We start from the raw sequence: 25,630 nt of genomic DNA on the forward strand, positions 1-25,630 counted from the left end.
TTCCCTGGTGGCGCAGTGGTTGAGGGTCTGCCTGCCGGTGCAGGAGACACGGGTTCGAGCCCTGGTCTGGGAAGATCCCACATGCCGCGGAGCAACTAGGCCCGTGAGCCACAATTACTGAGCCTGCGCGTCTGGAGCCTGTGCTCCGCAACAAGAGAGGCCGCGATAGTGAGAGGCCCGCGCACCGCGATGAAGAGTGGCCCCCGCTTGCCACAACTAGAGAAAGCCCTCGCACAGAAACGAAGACCCAACACAGCCATAAATAAATAAATAAACAAATACTTAAAAAAAAAAAAAAAAGATACACAGACACATGGCTCTGAACCTACTTTACACAAATACTAGGGTTGAACAAATAAATAAATACATTAGGAAAACTAGAAACAGGAGAAAGGAGCTACTAATAAGGAAAAGAGAATAGATTGGAGCCGGATATATCAATAGACTCATGTTATATATTTTTAAATACATAAGCAGATAAAGAGAGAGAGAAACATACATTCGCGTGTGCAGGGTTACTACACACACACACACACACACACACAGACACACACACACACTTCCTAGACAATCTGCTGTGGGCAGCGTGACACCTCAGCACCCCACCTCGGTTTCTAACACCACTCTCCAATAAAAGGGAGCCAGGCTCCTTGGGGAAATGGCTGATTCCAGGGTGGGACAGGGGAAATACAAGATGAGGCTGGAGTGTCTTGTAGTCCCAGGAAGTTAAGAAAGTACTCCAAAAAAACCCAAACCCAAACCCCAGAACGGGGCATGTCTCAAGGACACGGGGGTGAATATGGAGGAGCCCCCAGCGGCCGAAGGGGAACAAGCTGAGTAACAAAACATGCCAGGACAGAACCGGGTTGTGGCCCAAGAGAACAAACATGCACAAACCCACACTGACCTAACAAATGACTCAATAAAGAGACAAGCAAGGGAATAAGTGGGAGAGAAGGGTGACAGCTCTTCCTTACAGAAGGTTCCGAAGAATAATTTTCCAGGAATGAGGGAACTAGAGTCGCCTTGGGCAGAGTGATGCCTGCTGCAACGAGACCACTGCTAGCGCTAAAACCAGGGGGCGAAGGTGCGCAGCGAAACGGCACATCTGCAGAATCTCAAAGTATCTCCTCCACTGTCTTTACTAATTACAGTGGTGGCTTTGCTACGTGGCCAGACTCTGCCACTCTCCTGGGAGTGTGGACTCACTGACTCACTCCAATAATGCGACATTGGGAAGCCAGCAGGCAGCAGGAGTGCAGGTCCCGATACCATGCCCTGACAGAATGCCAACACGGGGCATGTACCTCTGGGGTGTTCCTCCAAAAAACCCAAATAACCTCAGTCTAATAACAAACAACAACAGACAAATTCAAATTAAGGGTCAGTTAGCAAAGCACCTGACCAGTATCGAAGTGTCCTGGTCATAAGAGACCGGAGAGACCAAGGGGCTGCCGGGCTGGAGGGGACTAAGGAGACAGGGCGCCCAAACGCAGTGCACAGTCCTGCAAAAAGTGGGGAATCCAAATACAGCTGTAGTTGAGTTACGGTGTGGTGCCAAGGTGACTTCTTAATTCTGACAATTACACTGCGCTTTATAATAGATCTTACTTAACATTAAGGGAAGCAGGCTGAAGGATATACAGGAATTCTCTGTTCTATTTTTGCAATCTTTCTGTCAGTCTGGGTATTACGCTGAAGGAGAATGTAGACTCAGGTAACTTTTGAGCATAGCATTTTCTGGACAGATGCTCAGGCTACAGAAAAACAATCTGAAGGTTGGAGACGGAGTGGCCTGAAGTCAGGAAGGGGAGCATGCCAGTGTGACAGCCAGCCCAGCCCCCTTTCCCAAATCCCCGTCGGAGTGGCGGCACGAGGAAGCCAAGCCCAGACGGTAGCCCCCCACTGGAGACGCAGGCTCACCTTGACCATGATGTTTAACATAGCCCCAGGGTAGGAGATGGTCACCTTGGGCTTTTTCACACTGGTCGTCTTGATGACAAAGTTTTCGGGGAAGCTGTTGGGCAGGACACACCATATTCCATCTGTGTCCAGCTCTAAGGGCCTCCTTCAGGGAAACAGAGAAATGAGGCCACATGGATGGCGGACATCGATGCCTACAGAGCAAGAACCCCACGCCAAGTCCTGACGGTGGACAAGGCTCCTCTTGGTCGTGAACCCGCAGAACGAAACACCTGCCCATCTCCAGCTCTGTCTTCACCAACTTGTCCCGTCTCTCCCCCAGCCATCCGGCCTCCCCTACCAGGCCGCGCCCCACCCAGCCTCAGCAGCTGACCAAGTGCAGCACTCACCCGATCTGCTCAATCAGCTCCCGCGCCTGGGTGATAATGTTGGCCCCCGTGAAGCAGACGATGCCAGCCATCTCCATGGAGTACCAGCGGGCCCTGGGAGGGACAGTCACAGCAGAGGGGTGGGAGGGGCTCCCTCTAGAGGGTCGCTAGAGTTGGGGCTGGGAGGAGGGGACGTCTGAAGCAGGGAAGAACTAAGGTGGAATTTAGCTCTGTGCTGAGGACACTCCTCTGCTTCTACTTCAAGGTGCAGGGCTCTGCTCAGGAAAGTTCTGGAAGGATGCAGCATGCTGCCACTGCAACAGCTCACAACCTCAGCTAAGCAGGACTCTCAATACCAGCCAGATGGCCATGTGTCCATGAGTCCCCTCCCACTCTCCCCAGCGCCGTCTCATGCCTTCTCCGTTCTCCCAAAGCCCACTCTCATCCCCTGACTTCTCAGGGAAAACACCAGCCCACCTGGCTCAGTGTTCACACCAGGTCTCAGAGGTGTCAAGCAACCTGAGGCCAGGCCCTCCTGCCCCAGGGAACTCTGCTCCGGTTCTAGCCCTGCTCTCAGCCCCTCCCTCTCTGCCATTAAAAAGCAGCAACAGATAATCAAGGCCTCTCCCCCTCAGACCAGTCCTTGGCCCCATCACCACCTTCCCCCTTCTCCAGGCCGCCACGCTGACCCTCCCAGTCTCCAACCACAGGGGCTAGGCCTCAACTTCGATCACCTGCTCTCCCGAGGCCCCCACCCACCTGGTTGTCAGTCCAATGGACACAGGCCCCACCTTGCCTCATCTCCCTTTGGCCCCCGACCCCGGGCACAGTCTCCATGGGGCTTTAGGACACCCGCTCCTGGCTTTCTCGACTTCTCAGAAGGCTTTATTTATACACCCCTCACTAGTCGTATGCCAGAAACTACCACACCGCTGTCTGCAGCCCAGGATGCTCAGAAGAACATGTCCAGCAGTACTGACCCCCTTGACGCCCAGGACCCTCTGAGTCAGCGTGACCTCCACCCCTACCCAACCTGCTCTCCCACATTCCTTGAACTACGGCCCTGCCTCTCGCCTCTCACTCGTGCCCATGGGCCCCACGCATCTCAGCTCCTCCCTTCGTCTGCTAGCCCCATCGGCCCCACCAGGCACCCGGGCAGGAGCCTACCCCTTGCGCATGACGTAGCCGTAGAAGGAGTTGAGGATGCACTTGTGAGCCAGCTGCAGGGAGTCGTACAGGACCTCCATGTTCCTGCAGCGCTTTGCTTCCGCTGCCTCTCCCACCTCCACAGCTGCAGAGAGCTTCTTTCTCCACACCTGAGACCGGCACGGAGAGCTTCTTTTTCCACACCTGAGACCTGCACAGGCTGATCACCCCCCACTCTTCAAGCTCACATTCTCTATGGCCAGTGGCGCAAGGTTTACTATGTTGCAAATTTCCAGTCTATGGGAAACTTGAAAAAAAGTAGAGTGAAGACCATATGCAAGAGGGGCCACTGTTGATATTTTTTGCCATATTTCCTTTATTCCATTCTCTCTCTCTCTATTGGCACAAACAATGGAAAGATGTAGCTCTCATGACCGGAGCCCCCTAAATACTTCAGCATACCATTTCCAGGAACAAGAACATTCTCCTACGTAACCTCAATGCTATTATTACACCCGAGAAACTTAACATGGAAACAACATCAACTTGTTCCTCATAGGGTTGGCACGCTTGGTTCTCACCAATCCAGAATCACCTTCAATCTCGAACTGCCCCATGTAAGACAGATATCCTGAAAGGAGTTCTGAACACAAAGGAATATATCGATATTACATTTTTATTTTTTGTGAGACTAAGGACTAGGAGAAAATACTCTGACAGCAACAACTCACTTGGACACCTCAGACTTGGGGCAACTTCAGCCTCCTGGGACGGAACCCAGAACCTGGCCGCTAACTGGAGAAGGGGATGAAATCCACGTCTGAAGACCAGTGACAGAGGCAGGGGTTTCGCTCCACTAGAGGCCCAGGGGCTCCCAGTCCAAGTCCTGTTATTCCATTTACTCTCTTATTAATAGACTGGACAAGCTGAGTGACAGGGTCTCTCAAACTACGTAACTCACAAACCACTGACTGAAAGCAAGGTGCACGGCATTAGAGGAGACATCTTAGAATAACAATTTACCCCTTAGCCAATACTTATGAACAAACAACTGTTTACCAGACACCAGACCAAGCGGTGGAAGACGGACGCCGCACTGCTAACCAGGACTGTGTGCTACTGTAACTGGCTGCAAAGGAGATGCTCTCCTCACTGTGGTGGTGGTTACACAGCTGTATGCGTTTGTCAAAATCCATACAACTGCCCACCTGAAAGGGTCAGATTTATCCCACGTCAATGTTACCTCAACAAAGTAGACACAGCCACCAGGGAGGGTGACAGACAAGGACGCTCGGGGGCGTATGAACTCACTTCCTGCCTGAGCAGCATTTCTTTCCGTTTGCTAGGCTACATGCTGTCACAGTGGTCAAACACCGGACATTCTCCTTCCATCTCAGAACATTTCACCTTTACTCCCCCAGCTGATACCTTTTCAGTACCTAGAAGAGTGTCGGGCACATAACAGGCACTCAGTAAACGTGCTGAGTGAATGAAAGGCTTTCCAGGATTTGTACCACACGGGAAGACGTCAGGTTGTTAGTGCTGAGGGGGTGGGGAGGGGGCACGCAGGACCCCCGGAACGCCCGGTGCCAGCCGGGGTCGGGGTGGGAGGCTCAGCATGGTGACACCTGGCCCTCGTGTCCACACGGGCTGTACCTCCCGGGACGCTGAGCCTCAAAGAGGCCGATGGACAGCTCAGCCCCCAGCAGCTGTGAGGCTGGCGTTTGGCAGCTTAGCTCCCCCTGCTCCATCGAGATGAAGCGAGTCTCAGCTAACAGGAACTGTGGGGGGCTGGCGACACCGCACTGCCAGCTTCCGTGATGCGAATGGCCGTCCTGACGTACCCTAGGACAAGAAGCCAGGCCCATCTGTGTCTTATTAACTAGGGAAACAAGAGCTACTCAGGAGGTCCCTAGTAAAAGCAACTGATAAAGAAATGCAAAGAAGGCCATAAATATTTCAGCAAATTCCTCGTCCAATGTGAGAAGAAATTTTTTTAAAAGTTTGGTATTAAAGAACAAAAAAAATTAAGATATTTATTGAGTGCCTACTATGTGCCAGGTAATATGTTAGACTCTAAAGAACAAGACAGACAGTCACTACACTTTCGGCACTCTGATGAGGCAGACAGATGAACAAGTAACTCAATAGTTTAATTAAAATAAGGTGAGAAGGTATGGTGGTTCCGCAAAAGATTACAAATACAATTACCGGGACTTCCCTGGTGGTCCAGTGGTTACGATTCCACACTCCCAACACAGGGGGCCCGGGTTCGATCCCTGGTCAGGGAACTAGATCCCACACGCATGCCGCAACTAAGGAGCCAGCGAGCCTCAACTAAGACCCAGCACACCAAATAAATTAATTAAAAATTTTAAAGTAAAATAAAATTTTTCTCCTTTAAGAAAAAAAATACAATTACCATATGATTCAGCAATTCCACTTCTGGGTATATACCCAAAAGAACTGCAAGCAGGATCTCAAAGAGATGCCTGTACACGAGGGGTGAATAATTCACAGCAGAAATACTCACAATACCTAAAACATGGAAGCAACCCAACTGTCCAGCGATGGATGACTGGATAAACAAAATGTGTTATGTCCATACAATGGAATATTATTCAGCCTTAAAAAGGAAATTCTGACATAAGCTACAACATGAACGAACCTTGACGCCATTAGGCTAAGAGAAATAACCTAGTCACAGAAGGACAAATCCTGTGGGACTCCACTTATATGAGGTCCCTAGAGTGACCAAAGTCCACAGAAGGTACAGAATGGAGGGTTATTGTTAAGGTAGTACAGAGTTTCATTTTTGCAAGATGAAGAGTTCTGGAGAGGAATGGTGGTGATACCTGCACAACAATGTGAATTTGCTAAATGCCTGTAAACTGTACACTTTAAAATGTTAGATTTCATGTTGTGTATATTTTATCATAATAAAAAACCAAAAAAGTTAAAAATGATAATAATAAAGCACAATGATAACAGTCTATCAAGGCAGGGTGGGAGGACTCACTGAGTCTAGCAGTGAAGGAAGGTCTCTCAGAAAAAAATGATTTGCTTAAATAGAACACAATTGCTTGTTGATATTACAACTGAGGTATTGCTACGTATTTCTATGTATTTCCCTTAATCCTACTGGATCAAACATGTCAGTAAAAACACTCCCCTCACTCCTCCTGGTCAGAGGTCGGCTAAGTAAAGGGCCACGTGGTGTGTACTGTACACGTGCAGGCCTCAGTTTCTGCTGCTCCCTCCCTGCTGCGGGCAAATGCAGCTCAGTTCCAATAAAACTTTATTTATAAAAATGGCTGGCCCAGCCATAGTTTCCTGACCCCCTGCTCTAGATAATGACTTTAAAAGCAATCATTCAGAATAGTTGCAAGGCCCCAGGCCCTTAATTCTTCAAAGTTAAATACAACTGCACATTTATTGTCTGAATGCAGGTACCAGCCCAGAGGTGGGGAGTAACACATCTAGACAGCGCCAAGCAAGGATTTTCACCTCAGAAACTAGACTCTGTTCCGACCTCACAAAGGTCAGGCTCACCTTGTGGAGACCTTTGAACTCGTAGCGCCTGTCCCGAAAGGCACGCACTGTGTCCACATAGAAGGAGTTCTCTCGCTGGCAGATGGTGGTGAGACGTTCTTCCACCTTGGTCACGTGGATTTTCTTGTATGCCTTCCGGCAGTAATCTGAGGCACAATTGAGAGTGGGGGGCATGTGAGACTCCACACAGCAGACAGGCCTCCTGGACACAGCCAAGAAAGCTAGGCAATGGATGCCAACAAACGTGGCTTTTTAGGTTAATGCAAAGGAGCAGAAAACTCAGAAAGACGTGTGCTAGTGAAGCATATGAAAGAAACGGCAGCCCCGTATGAATGGACCAAACACGTGAAGACCACAGGAAGGAGGGTTTGGTAGCTGAACATGCACTGAAGGATAAATGACAAAAAGAAGCCTATAGGAAGAACTAGTTCACAGTGGTCTCATCTAGTTCAACAACTGGGTCGACTGACCTCAAGGTGTGACACACCAACACAGCCCAACGAAGACTCAAAAGTCAGAGAAAACGCAGTCTGTGGAGATGTGCGCTGGCCCAACCGCTCACCTGCCAGCCTTCGCTTCTCGTATTTAGCCTGCTCCTCGCGGGACAGCTCGTGAAAGGCCCGGGCTGGGCCCTCTGGGGTCAAGGGAGGGAACTTCTCTGACTCCAGCTGGTGCTGGATCCGATGATACTCGCTGCGACTGGCTGGCACTGGGAGGGGTGATGGGAAGAGAGTCTGTGATAGAGGCCCAGCCACCGCTCCCTGCTGAGCAGCACCACCCAGGGCGGACACTCACTGAACTCGCCCCTCCACTGCCAGGACATCTTCCTCTGGCAGTTTGCTCCAGGCTTGTTGAAGTCACAGGCAGCACAGGTGGCCTCATCCACCATGGCAGAGGGCTGTGAGGGGGATAGGAAGGGAACAATTAGGGTTTGGGCAAAAGAGCTTGATTCTGATGTGAGAATCTCTCTCACCTGCAGGCGGTTCGTCAAGATGATGTTGGGGTACATGGCCCCCACGTCCAGGTGGTAGATAAGGGGACACTCAATTCGGTTAGGAACGTCTTTCAGGGAGGTGAGCTTGGTCTTAATCTGATCACACACCTACAGAGAAAGGGGAAAGAAGTGGAGGCTGGCGACCAAGACGAAAACTGGAGACTGGACAGAGTGACAGAGAAAGCACCATGGGTCGCAGACAGACGACAGATACCAACACCAGGCCCTGGAGGTGCAGGGGACTTGCAAGAAAAGACAGGACAGCATCACGGGAAGCAGCAGCCTCCACCCCAAAGAACTCTGGGGGTCGGGAGGAGGGCGCAGAGTCTGTGGCCTCACATGGCACAGCCCGTCTGCTAGCAAGTAGGGGACCCAGCTAGATTATCAAGAGCCACACTTCCTGGGTGCCCCGAGTGCCCCCATGGTGCAGGCGTGTGCCCCAACATCAACATGCCAGCAATCCCTCATCTGATGGATGCGAAGTTTCAAGAGGTTAGTATGGGCTCAAGGACGGGCCCTCTTAGACCAAACACCTGCTCTGAACTGTGACGCTTGACTGTTTCCAGCATTACTTTATAAACCAATGAATCAGATTCTGTTTCCAGCCAAAGCTATTAGCTTAAAAACCCTCCTAATGCCAAACACCTAGAAATCCTAAATGAAATGTGAAAACTATCCCTGTAAATGCAATTCTGAGCTTCTAAGTCATCCCCAGAGAGTAAGAGTGACAAGCAGACTCAAAACCAGAGCAGTGAGTTGACTCAATGGGTGCCTGGCAGGGCCGGGCCCTGTGCTGGGGTCCCCAAGACCATCCCCAGGTTTGGTGACTCACAGGGAAAAGACACAGAGCTCAATCAGCAAAGGAAAAAGGCGCTTGCGGAGGAGCCCAGGCTCAAGCTTGGATGAGCTGAATTCTTCCAGCATCAAGCTGTGACAACACATGAGAAGTGCTATCTCCCAGGGAAGCTCGTGGAGACCCAGCGCCCAGGGTTCTTACTGGGGGCCGGTCACGCAGGCAGCTCTGCCTGCATGGACCAAAACCCGGACTCCCAGAAGGAAAGCAGGTGCTCAGCACAGACCACCTCGTTTGCACAAGCAACCTGAGCGTCCGTGAGGCCTTCCTATCAGAGGGAAGCGAGAAACTTGTTGGAACCCGAGTTCCCAGACACCGAGGGCAGCCGAGCAGCAGGCCTTGCTGAGGTCAGTGGCCTCAGGCTTGTGCTGTGAGTTCTTTCCTTCACACTTCTCATGTCTCCTCAGGGAGGGGCAAGCTACACACAACAGGGAGACAAAACACAGAGCCCCAAATAAAGGCAGGACTCTCAAAGGCTGCCTCCATAAAAGAATAAACTAGAACAAGTCTGCTCACCAAAACCATGTGCATTCTGGGCTCTGGGCAAAGAAAGCATCTTCCCTGAGCATCTGTCACCACGGGTGCTAAGAGGTCTGTGATTTGCATTAAACTCTCCACTAAGACTGAGACCCTCCAGCCAAGGAACCAGATAAGAAGGGACATCAGGCCTGTGTCACTTTTGTGGAACCAGGAAGAAACTGTAAAATTACCTGACAGTCCTCCTACTGAAGAGGAATTCACATTCCAAAACTGCAGAACATGGGGAAAAAACACCCACCATGACTGAGAGCAGACACAGTGGGAGGAGACCCCTGAGAACGTCAGAGGAGTAACCTCCTGGAGTAAACATGCTAAAATGAGGCTAATTAAAGACAATAAAGAGCAAAAATCTAAAACACAGGAAGAGAAACAACAAAGACCTACTGTATAGCACAGGGAATTATATTCAATATCCTGTAATAACCTATAATTGAAAAGAATATGAAAAAAAATATATATATATATAGGGAATTCCCTGGTGGTCCAGTGTTTAGGACTCTGCACCTCTACTGCAGGGGCACGGGTTCAATCCCTGGTTGGGGAACTAAGATCCTGTAAGCCACGTGGCACAGGCAAAAAAAAAAAAAAAAAAAAAAAGATTATATACATATGTATGTACATATATATATATATAAAACTGAATCACGTTGCTGTACACCTGAAACATTATAAATCACTATACTTCAATAAAAAATTAAAATTAGAAAATAAATAAAACATAGGAAGAGAAAAAGTCCACTTTAAAGAAATAAAGCACATTTGAAAAAGAACCAACAGAGCTTCTAGAAATAAAAATATTGTCCTAAAAAACAAAAACAGTCACTGAAACTATAAAAGGCTAAACAGGCTTCTGATAGCCATGTATTTTTGTTTTATTTTTATTTTTATTCACTCCCCAAATGTAACACCTAGTTAAACCAGAACATTAGGTATGTACTTATTTGGTAAGTTCATTTTATCCAAAATGTATGCAACACTAAAATTTGAGAACTACTGTATTTAGGAGTTATTCTAATATTCATTAGATAATTTAATTTAATACACTGGCATTCTTAGACAAGCTGGCTAAAAAAAAACACCTTTAGATCTGGGGTCGGCAAACCTCTGTGAAGGACCAGATAATAAATACTTCAGGTTTTGTGGCCACAGTCTATCACATATTTTTTTTTTACAACATTTAAAAATATGAACACCATTCTTAGCTTGCTGACTGTACAAAAACAGGCCTTATGGGCTATAGTTTGCCAATCTCTAAACATTCAAGTATAAACTGGAAAACATCTAAATTATGCAAAAATTAACCAGAACAAAAACATTAATCAGAAGGGTAGCCATCTTTTATGAAATACATTAACTTTGGTAAAGTCACATTAGAAAATCACTTGAATGCAAAATTGCCCTTAGTATTAAAAAGTTCCTTAAAACCCTCCAAAGGAGTCAAACTCAAACTAGTAAGGAAAAAATGACTAAAAGGAATATCTATCAAGTAGAACAGGAAATACCAGAAACGTAATACTTATTGTTTCTAACTGAATCTCAGGCAAATGAGCCATTCGGAGAACAACCCCCCATCCATCTCTGTGCTAAGGCAAGCTCTGAAATGCTGCTCTGGAGGGAAGATGAGCCGACCCAAGTAAGGGGCGGAAGGCTGGGATGACAGGGGACGACACCTGGACAGGCCAGACGTCGCTGTGAGCCCCCAGCTGACCCCTCCCACCAGATGTCATCATATCACTGCCCGGATGATCACTCAGGAACAAAAAGGTGAACCTGCTGCCCTTCCCCTAAAGACCCTGGGCCACCCTATAGAGGAGTTTCAGGGACTTTGGAGACAGCTACGAAGACGTGCTACCTGTCACCCAGAAAGAGTTCACATCCAGATTCACTAAGGTGTCTGGAGTCCCTCCAGTTAGCATACCTTAAGCCTCACTCCTCACCCATTTCATTGGTTCTTGGACGTGAAAGTAGTCTCTTTTGGGAACTCCCTGGCGGTCCAGTGGTGAGGACCCAGTGCTCTCACTCCCAGGGGCCATGACCCCTGGTCGTCTGGGAACTAAGATCCCGCCTGCTGCGCCCACCCCCACACCAGCCCCGCAAAAAAGAAAGTAGTAATTTTGTTCAAGTTGTTCTTTAACTCCTATTTGTTATTCAGCCCAGACTCTCTTCTTCCCAAGTTGGTTCATGGAGAGTTCCCAAAGTACATGACAGCTGCAGCTGACAAGAGCTGCACAGTACTTCATAGTTTGCAGAGCATGTGCACACGTTCTGCTTTGAATTTTGCCTGGTGAATCTGTTACAAGGCATTTCTTGAAATCAATCCTAGAACTGGTAAGAACTGCAAAGTACTGAAGTAGCTGAATATGTTGAAGTGTTGAGCAGGACCTGACAGAGACGCAAGATGTGCCGCACCCAAAGGAACAGGACAGCAAAGTGGGAGGTGCCTGGGGCCTCCAGTCATGTGACGCACTTTGCATATGGCGTTTTCTAACCATCATGTGATGGACTTTACAGTCACTGTATTCTGCCCTGTAATTTGTAGGGACTCCTACCATCATTTTTTAAAGTCTCTTGACAATAAAAAGTAAAAATCCTCCAATGGCTCCTCACTGCCTACAAAATACAGTTCAGGTGAACTGGCACGAAACCCTTCACTTGCCTTCCTCGCTCCCACATCACACCACTTTGTCCCGAAAGCCTTCGCCATCTCTGTGAAATTCTCCCACCTCACCAAGTCGAGTCACTCACTGCGAGCACCACGCTCTCCTGTCCTAACTAGACCAGACCAGGCCCCGTGTCCTCTGTCTCGGCGCCCAAGCGCCACCACACAATAGGTGCACAATAAACATGCCGATGAAAGAAGCCAATGTGCAAGGCGTGGTGTGTAAGCAGACCGTCCCCCCTCCAGCCCCCCGCACGTTACCTCTTGGAAGTTGGTGACCTGCTCCATGGGCACCTTCTCCTCTTCCTCGATGGCGTGACGCATGGTCTTCTCCACCCGCTGCAGCAGGAAGTCAAAGGCAGCAGGATTCTAACACAAACAACCGAGAGGCCGTGAGTAAGAGAGGAAAATGCCCTCGCACCAAGCAACCTGCCTCAGGTGGGAGGCTACAATGAGAACGCTCCAGGAGCCAAGTGCTCGCCCTACAGCACCCTAAACGGCAGGCCAGACAAAGGACGGCTGGCGAGGGGCCCACGGGGCGAGGGCTTTATTTCAGCCCTTGTGGGCTGGGTCCCTCCTGGGTCCGCCCACAGCTCTGGCGGGAAGAGGCCCAGCTTCAGGAGCCTCAGGGGGGGCGCACCATCCGGAACCGGCAGGGGATATCGCTGCGGAACACGCCCGACTCCAGGGCTTCCACGTGGCCACCCACGTAGGTCTCGGCGTCCAGCACGTGGCCATCTTCTGTCAGCTTGCTGAACTCTGGCTCCTGCTTGTTGGGGAAGACGATGTTGGCGTGGAAGGCCTGTACCATCAGCAAGGCCTCACACAGCGTCCCGGAGCCCTTCCGCAGCACCTACGGGGGAAACGCCAGGCTTCCAGCCAAACAGCAAAATCCAATGGCTGCGTCCGCATCAGCGGCCTGGGACCACCCCTGGCAGGCAGCGGGCCGGGAGAGGCACTGACCTCGTCGGGCTCCATGGGGATAATGGTGCACAGGGCGAATATGAAGGGGTGGACGTACTTCATGTACAGGTAGTACGTGGCCACCGCGTCTGACACCGAGTAGGTGGCCAGCGTCTAAGGGCAGAGTATCAGAGAGTAAGGTCAGTGAGGCGCCCAGCAGGCCACCACCCCCAGCCGAAGGGCAACTCAGCGAGGCAGTGCACGTGCCTGGGGCTGCTCAGTGGCCATCCGGCACATGTCCTCGGGGTCCAGTTCCACGGGGTCATAGCCCAGCTTGGCTTTGGCAGCTGCTTTGAGGTTGTGGCTGCCCACGGGAAGGTAACTGTCCCTCTTCACCCACCTGGGAATGAGAAAGAGAGCAAAAGCCAGAGATGATTCTGAGACGAAGCCCAGGAACCTGTGAGAGGCTGCAAAGCTGGACACACCACAGGAAGATGCAGGGTCCTGATGGGTATCCCAAACATCTCCAAGGCGTCACGTGGTGCAGGCCCCTTGTGAAAAGCTTTCACCCGGATCCAGTCAATTTCAGACAAACCCACAAACAAGGAGATGCCAGAGCCAGTCCTACAGCCCCACGGCCTTCCTCTCAGCCTCACAGAGAAATACAAAGGTGAGCAGGCAGGAACCTGCACCCTCTGGCCTTCTGGATCCTTCCACAGCTTGTCCCCTCTACAGGTGCCACCAGGCTCTGCCCGGCTCTGCCCCGCTCTCCCCGCCCCTCACACCCTGTTGTCAAACTCCCCTCATCCTCTTGCACCATCCCTTCAGCACAGAAACGCTCCAGGCCACCTCGTGCCCATCGCCACCTCTTCCCCATGACACACACCGCTGTCTCTCTAGGACCCACGTCTTCTTACTGGCAGCATCCAATCTCACCTTCCTTGGCCTCCCTGCCCTGTGGGCCATCCTCTCCCTCAGAAATGCCCCGCTGGGGCCTCCCCGGCACTGCTGCCTCCACTGAGGGTGCCCGCTTCTCTTTTACTTCTCTTCTTGAGAATCTATCAACTATCACTTTTTTTTTTTTTTTTTACCACATCATGGTGCCCCACAGTCTCCAGGCCCTCCACGTGGGTAGGGCTCCCAGGCCTGCTTCCACTCGGAACCCGAGCTCTGTCCTATTCCCCCATGAGCCCACCCCAAGCCCTGAGAACCAGAGCTTCCCACGCCTCCTGCACCTGCCCCCAAATCTACAGATCCCCAAGTCCTCGGCTCTCAAATAACTCTAGTCCAGCCCTCTTCACTCCTGTGCACGTTATGACCCGGCCTGCCCCTTCAATCCACAGGCCATAACATCAGGGCTAAAGAGAAAATGCATCAATGGCTCCCCATGACCACCAAGATAAAACCCCCTCTCCACCAGGCACAGAAAGCCCACGAGACCTCCTTCCACTCCAGCCTTGCCTCTCAGCACTCTGGGCCACCTTGCACACTTGTCCTCAGCCTGGACACCCCAGCCTGCCTGGACACCATGCACGAGCCTGACTACCACACCCAACCTCGTGTGGGAAGCCAGGCGCCTCCACGAGCTCCCAAAGCACCGGGCCTCACTCTACCAGGTCTTTCTTTCTGGTCTGGTTTCCACACCCTGAGGACCAGTGCTCAGCATGTGTTTGCTGACTGAATGAATGATGAACAAATGATGAAAGACACATCCCGGGACCTGGGCAGAGCCGGCAGCCACTGTCCTCTCAGATGATGGGAGCTACTTCTTGTGGACAGGACCAGCGTGTGCGAGAAGGGAACCTTGGACCTCACTCACAGAAAGCCCTCATGAGACACTGTGACCAGCCGCCAGGTGAGCTGTGGGGCCTACCTGAGACAGTCCATGTGGATGCATTGGGGTGCTTTGTACTCCCCCTGGCTGTCCTTCTGGAACCCAATCTCCTGGTACATGCTCAGTCCATGGACCGCTGCTCTGGCCTCCACAAACGGCCTAATGACGAGAGGATGGACAAGCACATGGGGCAGTGAGTCTCTAGTTCCTACAGAGACAGGGAAGACTGCCCCCAGGGGATGCCTCACACGATCTCCTCTCAAACGGAGTGAGGAGCCCACCCGTGCCACCCAGCGGTGCTCCTCCTCCCCCTCCCTCCCCTCCCCTCCCCTTTTCTGACTCACCAGTCGAAAAAGTCCCCATTATAGGTGACCATGATGTTGGGTTTGGTCTCCTGGATGTGTTCGAACCATCTTTGGATTAGATGAACCTGAATTCAACAAATCTTAGCGGTCAGAGGGTTGCTTTTACTCTCCTTCAAGCGATTTCCAGGCAGCTCTCCAAAGCTGAGGAGCAGCAACCTCACATGAGCCTGTTATTTCCAACCCAACGGGGCCTCCAGGTGAACGAGGACCAGCCACTGGGGACTGAGTCCAGCTGCTGCTATGATTAAAGGAATGCCGAGGGCTAAGAGGGTCACCAGGCCCGCCTCCCCTTCCCACTCTACCCCAAACATCAGGCAGTTTCCCAAGTGACACCTCTACCTCATCAGGCGCATTGAAGACATAGAAGGGCCCTTCATATTCTGGCTTGGGGGTGAATTCGAAATCTTCTATATCTTCTGAGACAATCTCCCTGTTGGTGATGAGGTAGCCCTGGGAAGTTCATTAGCAGTTAGTATGAGTTAGAGACACAAAGCCAAAGACACACCTCTCACACGCAGCCCAGAGACTCTCGCTACAAAATCTCTGCAGCAACTTGAAGCGCCCTGGCTTTCCCAAGAAGAGACACGCGACCTAATCCTCAGATTTGCCTGGAAGGCAGAGCGTGGCTGGATGTCAGAACAGGTTCTGTGGACTCCACTCACTCATTATTCTCAAAAACAGTACTAACCAAGGGTGGACACTGTTCTGGTTTGGGGACCAGCTATGGTCCTTGTTCACAGAGAGCTTACATCCCAGAAGGCACCACTCACCTGACCATCAATCATATAGGAAATCATCATAATCTGATCAGTCTCAGCATCGGGAAACTTGAGGGGCAGTTTGGTCGTCTCAATGTCAAATGCTAAAACCACAGGGTCCTGAAGGGACAAAATGTAGCATTAAGTCGGCCACAAACCAAGCTGAGCTCTGGAGACCCTGTGGTCCTCTTGACACCCACCACCTCCACCTCTACTGCCAGTTACTAAAAGCAGGAGTCAAGCTGCTGTGGGGAAAGGTTCAGGAGGAAGTGGGGCTGGCATCTCGGGGATGAAGGACCTATGTCCAGAATACCATGATGATATGAAAACTTAAACGTATGAGAAAATGCTAGAGTAGCTGTTCACAGGAGAAGTCTAGAATTGCAGAACACGTGAGTCTCAAAGCTCTTTAAAATGCACCACTCATTTTGTCCTTTATGACAACCCTGACAGGAGATTATGATACAGAACTGACAACTTCACCTTGGATGTGAGAAAACAGAGTATAGACTTTCCCAAGATCACAAAGCTGTCCCCAAAGCAGTTATGAATCCATTTTTCAACGTATCACTTTACTATTAACCACCCAAAATGGAAGTCAGAGCTTTCCCTCAAATGTTCCGATCCAGCCTAGCTCAAATACTGACGTCACGTGATGATGTATGTGTGCAAAGTGAAATTATACTGTCAGGTCAAAAACTGATGGAAAAAACAATTACCCCATAATTCTTTTAAGAAGGTATTTGAGGAAAAAGAAGCAAACAAATCTTTGAATCAAATTCACCCTTCAGCGCAGAATTCACTCTCCAAAAACAACTGGAAAGTTTAGGATGGAAGAAAGGCAAGTGGTACTTACGGGTCGTTCAACAAGGTCATCGCGGCGGGCAATTTCCACTGGAAAGGCACTTCCTCGGTACCGGACATTGTACCAGTGAGCCTGCAAGACGTGTGGTGCATTAACTAAAGACTTCTACGTCTGTCCAAGGAAGTCAACTCTACGGATCTATCCTTCAATATCACCTCCTGGCTATCAGGAACTGCCCACACGCAACAGCCCACTCACCACATGGATCTTCAGGTCGATGGAGAGGCGGACGTGGTAGGGCACGTCGTACTCGCGCATGTCCACAATGTTGTCCAATTGGTCAGCAATCTTCTTAGAGGCTTCCTCTTCATCACTAATCACACTGCCCCCTCGTAGAACACTGCAAAATAAAGACAGCAGCTCTTTCAACTATGCTCCGCTAGGGGCTGGAGTGGGGAAGACCAGTGTCCATACAATGAAAACACTAAAGTTTTACAAGGTGGCTGAGATGATCAGGACAGGCCCTTCGTAAGGAATGACCTTGGATGAGCCCCACCCCAAGCAGCAGGCCACAGACACAAGGAAGTTCAGTATACTTAGGACATTCATTTTATAGGATATAAGTTACACCCCATTTAAAAGAGCAAAGAAAGGAAACTGTTACCTGGGAGGCATGTCTACAGATGTGACCCACCCTCACTGAGCTTATTTCTTCATCAAGAAAAAGAGGATGACAGTCACAGGCCCACCCTGCAAGAGCGTCATGAGGTACTAGCCACAAAGCTGTCGGCATGGTGAAGTGACAGGTAAACAGTGACTATTTCTGTATCATAATTATTCTTACCATATCCAAGAGGGAATCACTGTCACTAGAATATTCACTCCAATATTAGCCCACTAAGCTTCCAAATACCGAATGGACTATTAAGGGGGGAAAGAAAGGCAATGGGTTTTAGAGAAGGCAGGCCTCTGGGGACTTGGTCTCTGGTTACAACTTGCAATATTCTGAAAAGTAATTAATGGGCCACTGTTGGGGGGTAGTGTGCAGAAATGCTCAGGGTCCCAAACTGATCTACTTTTGTCAGAGAATACAATTAGTTCTTCTGAAGTCATCTTAACTTTTTGTGTGCCTTTTTTTAAAATTGAAGTAGAGTTGATTTACAATGTTGTGTTAATTTCTGCAGTACAGCAAAGTGATTCAGTTATACATATATAAACATTCTTTTAAAAATTCTTTTCCAGTATTATTTATCACAGGATATTAAATATAGCTCCCTATGCTATACAGTAGGCCTTATTGTTTACATATTCTATATATAATACTTTGCATCTGCTAGCCCCAAACTCCCAATCCATCCCTCCCCCCCACCTCCCCCTTGGCAACCACAAGTCTGTTCTGTATGTCTGTGAGTCTGTTTTTGTTTCATAGATAAGTTCATTTGTGTCATATTTTAGATTCCAAATTATAAGTGATATTTAGTATTTTCTTTCTCTTTCTGACTTACTTCACTTAGTATGATAATCTCTAAGTCCATCCATACAGCTGCAAATGGCATTATTCTATTCTTTTTTATGGCTGAGTAGTATTCCACTGTATATATGTACCACATCTTCTTTATCCATTCATCTGTCGATGGACATTTAGGTTGTTTCCATGTCTTGGCCATTGTGAATAGTGCTGCTATGAACATAGGGGTGCATGTATCTTTTGGAATTATGGGTTTGTCCAGATATATGACCAGGAGTGGGATGGCTGGGTCACATGGCACTCTATTTTTTAGTTTTTAGAGAAACCTCCATATTGTTCTCCATAATGACTGCACCAATTTACATTCCTACCAACAGTGTAGGAGGGTTCCCTTTTCTCCACACTCTCTCCAGCATTTGTTATTTGTAGACTTTTTAATGATGGCCATTCTGACTGGTGTGAGGTGGTACCTCACTGTAGTTTTGATTTGCATTTCTCTAATAGAGATGTTGAGCATCTTTTCATGCGCCTGTTGGCCATCTGTGTGTGGAAGTCACCATAACTTTTAATTAGCCAAGATTTCTTCTTAACCTCTTACCCTGTTTCTTATTACTGTTGCTGTCTAAATATTTAATGAACAGTGTTTGTTGTTCTATATTTAAATTTCTCTGTATAATACCCAGGGATCTCTGAAGAAGATGTGCTATGTAAATCTAGGTATTTAATAAAATTTGCAGACATCTTAACACTTACTAAAAACCATGAAAACAGACTGTGTTAAGATGGTGGGATTAGAAATCTAAAATGTCTACTGTTACAGCAACTCAATTTGGAGCCACAAATCTACCCTCTATGCAAGAAAAGAGGGACAGCTAAAATACAACCTGGGAATCCACCATTTCTTTAACACAAAGGGAACATATAAGAAAGTCTACCTAATTGCTCTAAACTGTTTCCACATTGAATGGAGCCAATCATTAAGGTAATTTTATTGCTGAGTTTTCCCACCTCCTACGCATCTTGTAAACTTAGGAAAAACGGGCCACAGTCCTTGTGGACTGACTGGCTGCTCCGCTTATGTGAATGAAGCTTACCTGGTGAGCATAGCCGTATAGGCATCACTGGCGTGGCCCTGCTCCCGGTTTTTCTTCACAGCAGGGGAGATCTCCTTCCTCACTTTGACAAGGTCCTCCACGGTGTTGAAGGACAGCTTAATGTAATTTCGTTTCAAACCAACCAAGTGATTTGGCTACAGAGTGAAGAGATGGTGCTCATGAGTTCAAAGAGAAAAAAATACTATACTGGGGAGAGAAAATAAGGCGAGACGATTCAAAGGTAAATAAGTGATTTGAAGAGTTGGCAACTCCAAAGCACCTTGTTCAACTCTGCATGTGGCACCAACTATGCCACTAGAGTTCTCTAAGAGGATACAGGGACAGTCACCAAAGCCCATCATCTATACTGTCCCACAGGTGCGGAACTTGTCCTCTTCCCATCTCACCCCATGGGCAGGGTGGACCCGGCCTCATTTACCCTGAAAGGGCTGGGTGATACTCACCAAGTCCAGATCCTCTTTAGGGACAGTCTCTACTTTAGCAATTTTACCCTGAAACTTCTTAGAGAGAAAAGACGAAACTTCTCGCTCACAACCCTAAATCAGGATCAGAATGAAAGGACTTCCCATTAGTAAAGTCTATTTCCTTCCTTGCTTATTTCTCTTGAAGCCTCTTTATTTCCAGTTTTGAATCCCCCCACAAAACGAGGCACTGGTCGTTTGACCTGATGCCATGAACCACAGACTTACCTTTCTGGTTGCAATGTAGAAATATGGCTTATAGGGCAAGGCCACCTGCAAGAGTCACAACCCATTCAGGGGTGATGAGAAAGAAAAAAGGAAGAAAAATGAAGACAGGCTGTTTGCTGTTATACCCTGATATAGCCTAGCCTAGATCCAATGCATCCTTGACTTTGACATATCTTAAGAGAGACAGTGCAATAGAAAATTAGGACCTGCACGTATCACAGGGGCAAGAGTCTAAGAGACACAATGCTGCTCATCTTTCAGTCTTTCTGAGCTAGCTTCTCTTAGGACATCTTAAGTGGTGACTAATGTGGCTCCAAGGGGCCCATGTCCCTAAAGGGCTTCAGGTAGCTGCACACCGCAGGTCTCCCAATCCCTCTCCTCACAGTTGCAGAGCTAAAAGGACACTTGTCATTTTGAGCCCAGCTATGCCTCATTACTGAGTGGTTGTTAGCTTCTTGGATGTCAAGGGCTTACCTTAAATCTGCTCCCATCATCTTGAATAAAGTAGTAATCCACTGCACTAACTAAGCGTTTATCTTCATCTAAAATCTCCGTCTACAAGAGAAACAGTCAACATGGGCACAAAGTTATCCTCTACACAGCACAAGAGACTTTTCCTCCTTCTCTGGGAAACTGAGCACTTTAAAAACAAAATCTTCCTCTACCTTGCATAAACACTACTGGCCCCACTCACAAGAACCGCATCATAACAGCCTCCAAATGGGAATTTCTCTATTTCCCCCTCATCTTTGAAAGCTTTCTTCTTATGGGTAACAAGGATGCCCCTTACCTCAGTCTTCCCAGTGGCCTCTTTACGACCCAAAGACGTTAGAGAGGAAAGCAGGAGAGCTACAAACAATCCCATCTCTACCTGTATTGCCCAGACAACAGGTTCCCGCTAGCTGTCACCTACTCTTCAGACAAGGGCTATGCCACAAGGGGTGCAGCCACCCTCCTGAATGGAAGGAGGAAGATGGAGGAAAAGCACAGGTGCTTACAGGGTGCATGTTGATAAGCCAGCCTGTCTTCTCACCAGGCTCCTTGAGTCTCTCAAAACCAAACCGCAGATCCATCTTATCTGTCCACTGACTGCGCTCCAGGCGCTTGAGTGCCGAGACAGAGGTAGAGGGGCCATCGTCCCTGAGTGAAAGGAGAGAAATCCGGTCTCCGTTGATCATGACACTATCTACTCCCGCAGCCCTCAGTCTGCCTAGTGTAAGAATTTCGTTTGTGACATGGTAGGAGCACCCCTGAAAAACCTCACATTTGGCAAAATAGCTCATTAAGATAACAGGACTCAGGAAAAAGATGACAAAACTTGTTTACCTGTGTAACCAGAACACTAATAAAAACAACAGTCTTGGCTGGACACTGCTGCCTCATGGGATATTAAAAATGCACAAAGTCCAATACTGCAATCCTGAGCATTTATCCCAAAGAAAAGACGCGCTCATACAAAAAACTTGCATGTGAATGTTCATTGCAGCTTTGTTCATTACAGACAAAAAGTGGAAACAACCCAGATATTCTTCAACAGGTGAATAGTTAACCCATGTTATATCCTTCCCATGGAATACAATTCATTGACAACAAACTTACTGATACATGCAATAACCTGGATGGGTCTCAAGGGAATTATGCTGAGTGAAAAAGCCAACTCCCCCAAATTGCATATTTTATTCCACTTATATAACATTCTTAAAATAACAGTTAGAGATGGAGAACAGTTTAGTAGCTGCCATGAATGGGGGAAGGGAGGTGGCTGTGGCTATAAGAAGGTAGGTAGCACAAGGGATCCTTGGGACAGAAATGTTCTGCGTCTTGATTGTGGTAGTGGTGGTCATGAATACACAAAGTGCACAAAACTAAACACACACACACACAAATGAGTGTACATGCACTGTTGTATCATGTCAATTTCCTGGTTGTGACACTGCACTCTAGTTACATCAGATGTTACCACTGGGGGAAACTGGGTTAAGGGATCTCTGTGTAATTTCTTACAACTGCATAAGAATCTACCACTATCTCAAAATAAAAAGTTGTTTCTTTGTTTATTTATTTTTTAAATGTTAGTTCCCAAATTTAGTTTGTTTCTTGGAAAATGCAATTAACGGTATCTACCACACAGGATTTTCATGAGCATTAGAGACAATGAATGTAAAAAAGCACTTTGAAAAATGCCAAGTTGGCAGCACAGTATTATGTACGAAAAAAAGAATGACCAATGGAGTGGAGTCTAGTTCTACCAAGAAGGAGCAGTGATGATTAAATCACATGATGCACATGATGTGAGGACAGGATTCTTTGTAGCCAGTGGGTGCCTGATAAAGTATGTGTGATATTTACTAAAGATCAATAGAAACAGAGAGGAATATCCGTTTTTTCTCATCTACAAGGTAAAATTCTGTAATGTCAGAGTTATTTGAAATAACTTGAATGAACTAATTCACCTGTGTTTTCAGGTCATGTAATTTGAGTTGGAAAAATACTGACTGAACACTTTTCAGGTACCACCCTGTGCAAGGCACATGGAAATAACGCACAGTACTCCTACACACACAGGTGGCTGCAGCACATCTGGGAAAGCGCAGTTCACACTAGCAAAGTGCAACAAGGAGGTCTGCAGTGCCTGAGTGTATAGAGACAGCAGTGACCCAGGCTAGGCCATTTCCTCTTTTACCTGGTTTATAAACATTGAAAGGTAGCTTTAATTTCTATACAGCAAAGTCATTAGCCATGTTTTTACAGAGCTGTTTGTTTTAAATGCACAACATGAGAGGAGAGGTCCTGGTTTATGACTGCTGAGCACAGGAGAAAAGTGTAGCCTGCCACCCGAGATGGGAGGGAGGCCCTGGTGCAGGCGCTCAGATGAAATTTTCTTCAAACAGAGCCAACAGTGCACACGTCTGTGCAACACTCCAGCCAAGAGCTCTTTCCTTCCCTACTGCGGATTCCAACCCCCTTGCCTAGGGAAAATTGCAAATGAACCAATATAATCTCCACATTTCACTGACATTCTCCTGTTTACCAACTACATATGAGCAAACTGGGGTTACAGAAACTCACCTGTTGTGGCAGAATAAACTGTACCTTAAAAACACAATATATCTTCTGGGACACCTAAGTCTAGATGTCAGCAGAACCACATAGGGATAAAGGTGGGGATATAATATTGTTCTGTGTGAGAGGAACTATCTCAACTGACAAGGGAAATCACTTCTCAGCTCAGTACATCTGCTTCAAACTTGCCAAGCCTTTCTCTGGTTAGGATTTTGTAAATAACTCTTCATACAGATTTGATCATAAACCTTAAATTAAGTACTTGACAAAGACTTTCCACCAACAGAACTATCCAAAACTGTTCTGATTCCAGAGGTTGGGATAATCCCAAATTGTTCACAATCTTTAACTCCACAGGTGTGATCCCATCTAGATTGACCAGAGTAATTATGGTTTATCTATCTTCAAAACAGAACAATTATTTTATTAGCATTCCAACTTAAAACACAAATGCTAGGGCTTCCCTGGTGGAGCAGTGGTTAAGAATCGGCCTGCTAATGCAGGGGACACGGGTTCGAGCCCTGGTCCGGGAAGATCCCAAGTGCCGTGGAGCAACTAAGCCCGTGCACCACAACTACTGAGCCCTCGTGCCACAACTACTGAAGCCCGCGTGCCTAAAGCCCGTGCTCCGCAACAAGAGAAGCCACCGCAATGAGAAGCCCGCGCACTGCAACGAAGAGTAGCCCCCGCTCTCTGCAACTAGAGAAAAGCCCATGTGTAGCAACAAAGACCCAACGCAGCCCCCCCGTAAAAAAAAAAAAAAAAAAAGCTAGTCTCTTCTTTTAAATTGCAGTTCCGAGATTCTGGACCCTGTATATTTTTGGCAGAAGGCCTATTTATTAGTTAAGCCAACTATATTCTGCACTCCTCAAAAATGTACAGCTAAGAATCGATATCCCTTGCCTTTCTTTTTTTTATTTTTTATTTTATTTTATTTCTGGTTGCATTGGGTCTTCACTGCTGCGCGCGGGCTTTCTCTAGTTGCGGCAGGCAAGGGCTTCTCATTGCGGTGGTTTCTCTTGTGGGCAGCATGGGCTCTAGTTGCGCGGGCTTCAGTAGTTGTGGCACGAGGGCTCAGTAGTTGTGGCTCGCGGGCTCTAGAGCGCAGGCTCAGTATTTGTGGTGCACGGGCTTAGTTGCTCCGTGGCATGTGGGATCTTCCTGGACCAGGGCTCGAACCCATGTCCCCTGTGTTGGCAGGCGGATTCTTAACCACTGCGCCACCAGGGAAGTCCTGGCTTTTTGTCTTAATGTAAATACATGAGCTACTTTATAAACCAATGAGCAGAGAAAAATATGTATGCGTCTAGAGTGGTGCAGTCTAAGAAAGGAAGCAGTCTAAGAAAGCTAAATATACAAAATAGAGACCAGATTAAAAAAAAAAAAAGATCTGAACTAAGCCTGTGCAGAATTCATGTCTTTAATTACTGTAACACATTTCACTAGTTATTAACTTATAAACAGAAGTGGTCAGAGAGTTGCTTAAGAAAAACTCCTTTGCCTGAAGGTAGTCCTTGGGTCTATCACCTCCACTTGAAGAACAGAATGACCTATTTCAAGATTAGGATCCTTATTTTTCACAAAAGATTACAGCCACCTGTTGTAGGCAGGATAATTGACAACCCGCCCCCTCCAGATGGCTATGTCCTAATGCAAGGAACCTGTGTTATCCTACATGACAAAAGGGAGTCTGCAGGTGTGATTACGTTCAGGATTTTGAGATGGGGATTATCTGGGTGGGCTCACTGCAATCATAAAGGGAGGGTCCTTACGCGAGGGAGCCAGAAATCAGAGCGAGAGACTGGAGATCTGACAGTGTTGCTTTTGAAGGTGGAGAAAGAAGCCTCTACGAGCTACAAAGGGCAAGAGAACAGACTCTCCCCTCAAGCCTTCAGAACGAAAGAAGCCCTGTCCCATCTTGAGTTTTAGGACTTCTGACCTGAGAATACACTGGTACAGTGTAAGCCACTAAGTGGTCGTCTGTTACGGCAGCAGTGGGAAACCAACACACCACCACACGGTATGGCATTAAAATCTCTGGATCCACCTTCAATCAAAACCGCAGAAAAACTGTATTCCAGGCCCTGCTAGAGAACACAGGTAACTTCAGTCTGAGGCCCAGATCGCTACCCAGTCAAGACTGAATGGAGTGCTACTTACGGAGGATTGCTCCCGGGCGTGCGGCGCTCTGTACTAGTAATACGTTCCTCCAAATACCCTGGGTTCTATCTTGGCATCAAGTGAGTTGGATTAAGTGGACTCGAAAACTGCTCACTTGGACCATACCGCCTATCAAAACTTTTCTCAGGAGCCGCATAACTCACTTTTTACCCCGTGATAGTACAAAACCCGAACGACGGAGGCAACCGTAACAAAGACAACCACCGTTACTGAGCGTTTACGACCGGACCGACACTGTCCGAGCGCTGCGCCCGAAGTCCAAAGCGGCTCTTCCTACTCGGCAGCGGCGCCACACCGCGCTCAGGGCCGCCGGGCCCGCGCCAGGCAGCGGGCGGGACCGGGAGGCCGACGCTGCGCGCCTCCACCGCCGCGACTCGAGCACGCACGCGCCGACCGCAGCGCGCGCCCAGGGCT

General features: G+C 48.2%; 1 protein-coding gene across 1 annotated transcript in view; it reads right to left on the reverse strand.

The window, feature by feature from the left end:
* POLE (DNA polymerase epsilon, catalytic subunit) overlaps positions 1-25,630 on the reverse strand; it is a 55,266-nt gene that overhangs the window by 29,086 nt on the left and 550 nt on the right. The window contains exons 2-23 of the mRNA XM_057526248.1: positions 20,971-21,112; positions 20,447-20,527; positions 19,973-20,017; positions 19,727-19,819; positions 19,263-19,417; positions 16,959-17,100; positions 16,752-16,832; positions 15,908-16,015; positions 15,477-15,587; positions 15,117-15,202; positions 14,812-14,931; positions 13,206-13,338; positions 12,999-13,112; positions 12,676-12,888; positions 12,297-12,404; positions 7,963-8,091; positions 7,785-7,887; positions 7,552-7,698; positions 6,990-7,135; positions 3,459-3,607; positions 2,313-2,405; positions 1,924-2,068 (exon numbers count right to left, since the gene is read on the reverse strand). Coding sequence (XP_057382231.1) covers positions 1,924-2,068; positions 2,313-2,405; positions 3,459-3,607; positions 6,990-7,135; positions 7,552-7,698; positions 7,785-7,887; positions 7,963-8,091; positions 12,297-12,404; positions 12,676-12,888; positions 12,999-13,112; positions 13,206-13,338; positions 14,812-14,931; positions 15,117-15,202; positions 15,477-15,587; positions 15,908-16,015; positions 16,752-16,832; positions 16,959-17,100; positions 19,263-19,417; positions 19,727-19,819; positions 19,973-20,017; positions 20,447-20,527; positions 20,971-21,112 — 2,644 coding nt within the window. The remainder of the gene's footprint in view (positions 1-1,923; positions 2,069-2,312; positions 2,406-3,458; positions 3,608-6,989; positions 7,136-7,551; positions 7,699-7,784; positions 7,888-7,962; positions 8,092-12,296; positions 12,405-12,675; positions 12,889-12,998; positions 13,113-13,205; positions 13,339-14,811; positions 14,932-15,116; positions 15,203-15,476; positions 15,588-15,907; positions 16,016-16,751; positions 16,833-16,958; positions 17,101-19,262; positions 19,418-19,726; positions 19,820-19,972; positions 20,018-20,446; positions 20,528-20,970; positions 21,113-25,630) is intronic.

This window comes from Balaenoptera acutorostrata, chromosome 13 (genome assembly GCF_949987535.1).
Source record: "Balaenoptera acutorostrata chromosome 13, mBalAcu1.1, whole genome shotgun sequence".
Classification (NCBI taxonomy): domain Eukaryota; kingdom Metazoa; phylum Chordata; class Mammalia; order Artiodactyla; family Balaenopteridae; genus Balaenoptera; species Balaenoptera acutorostrata.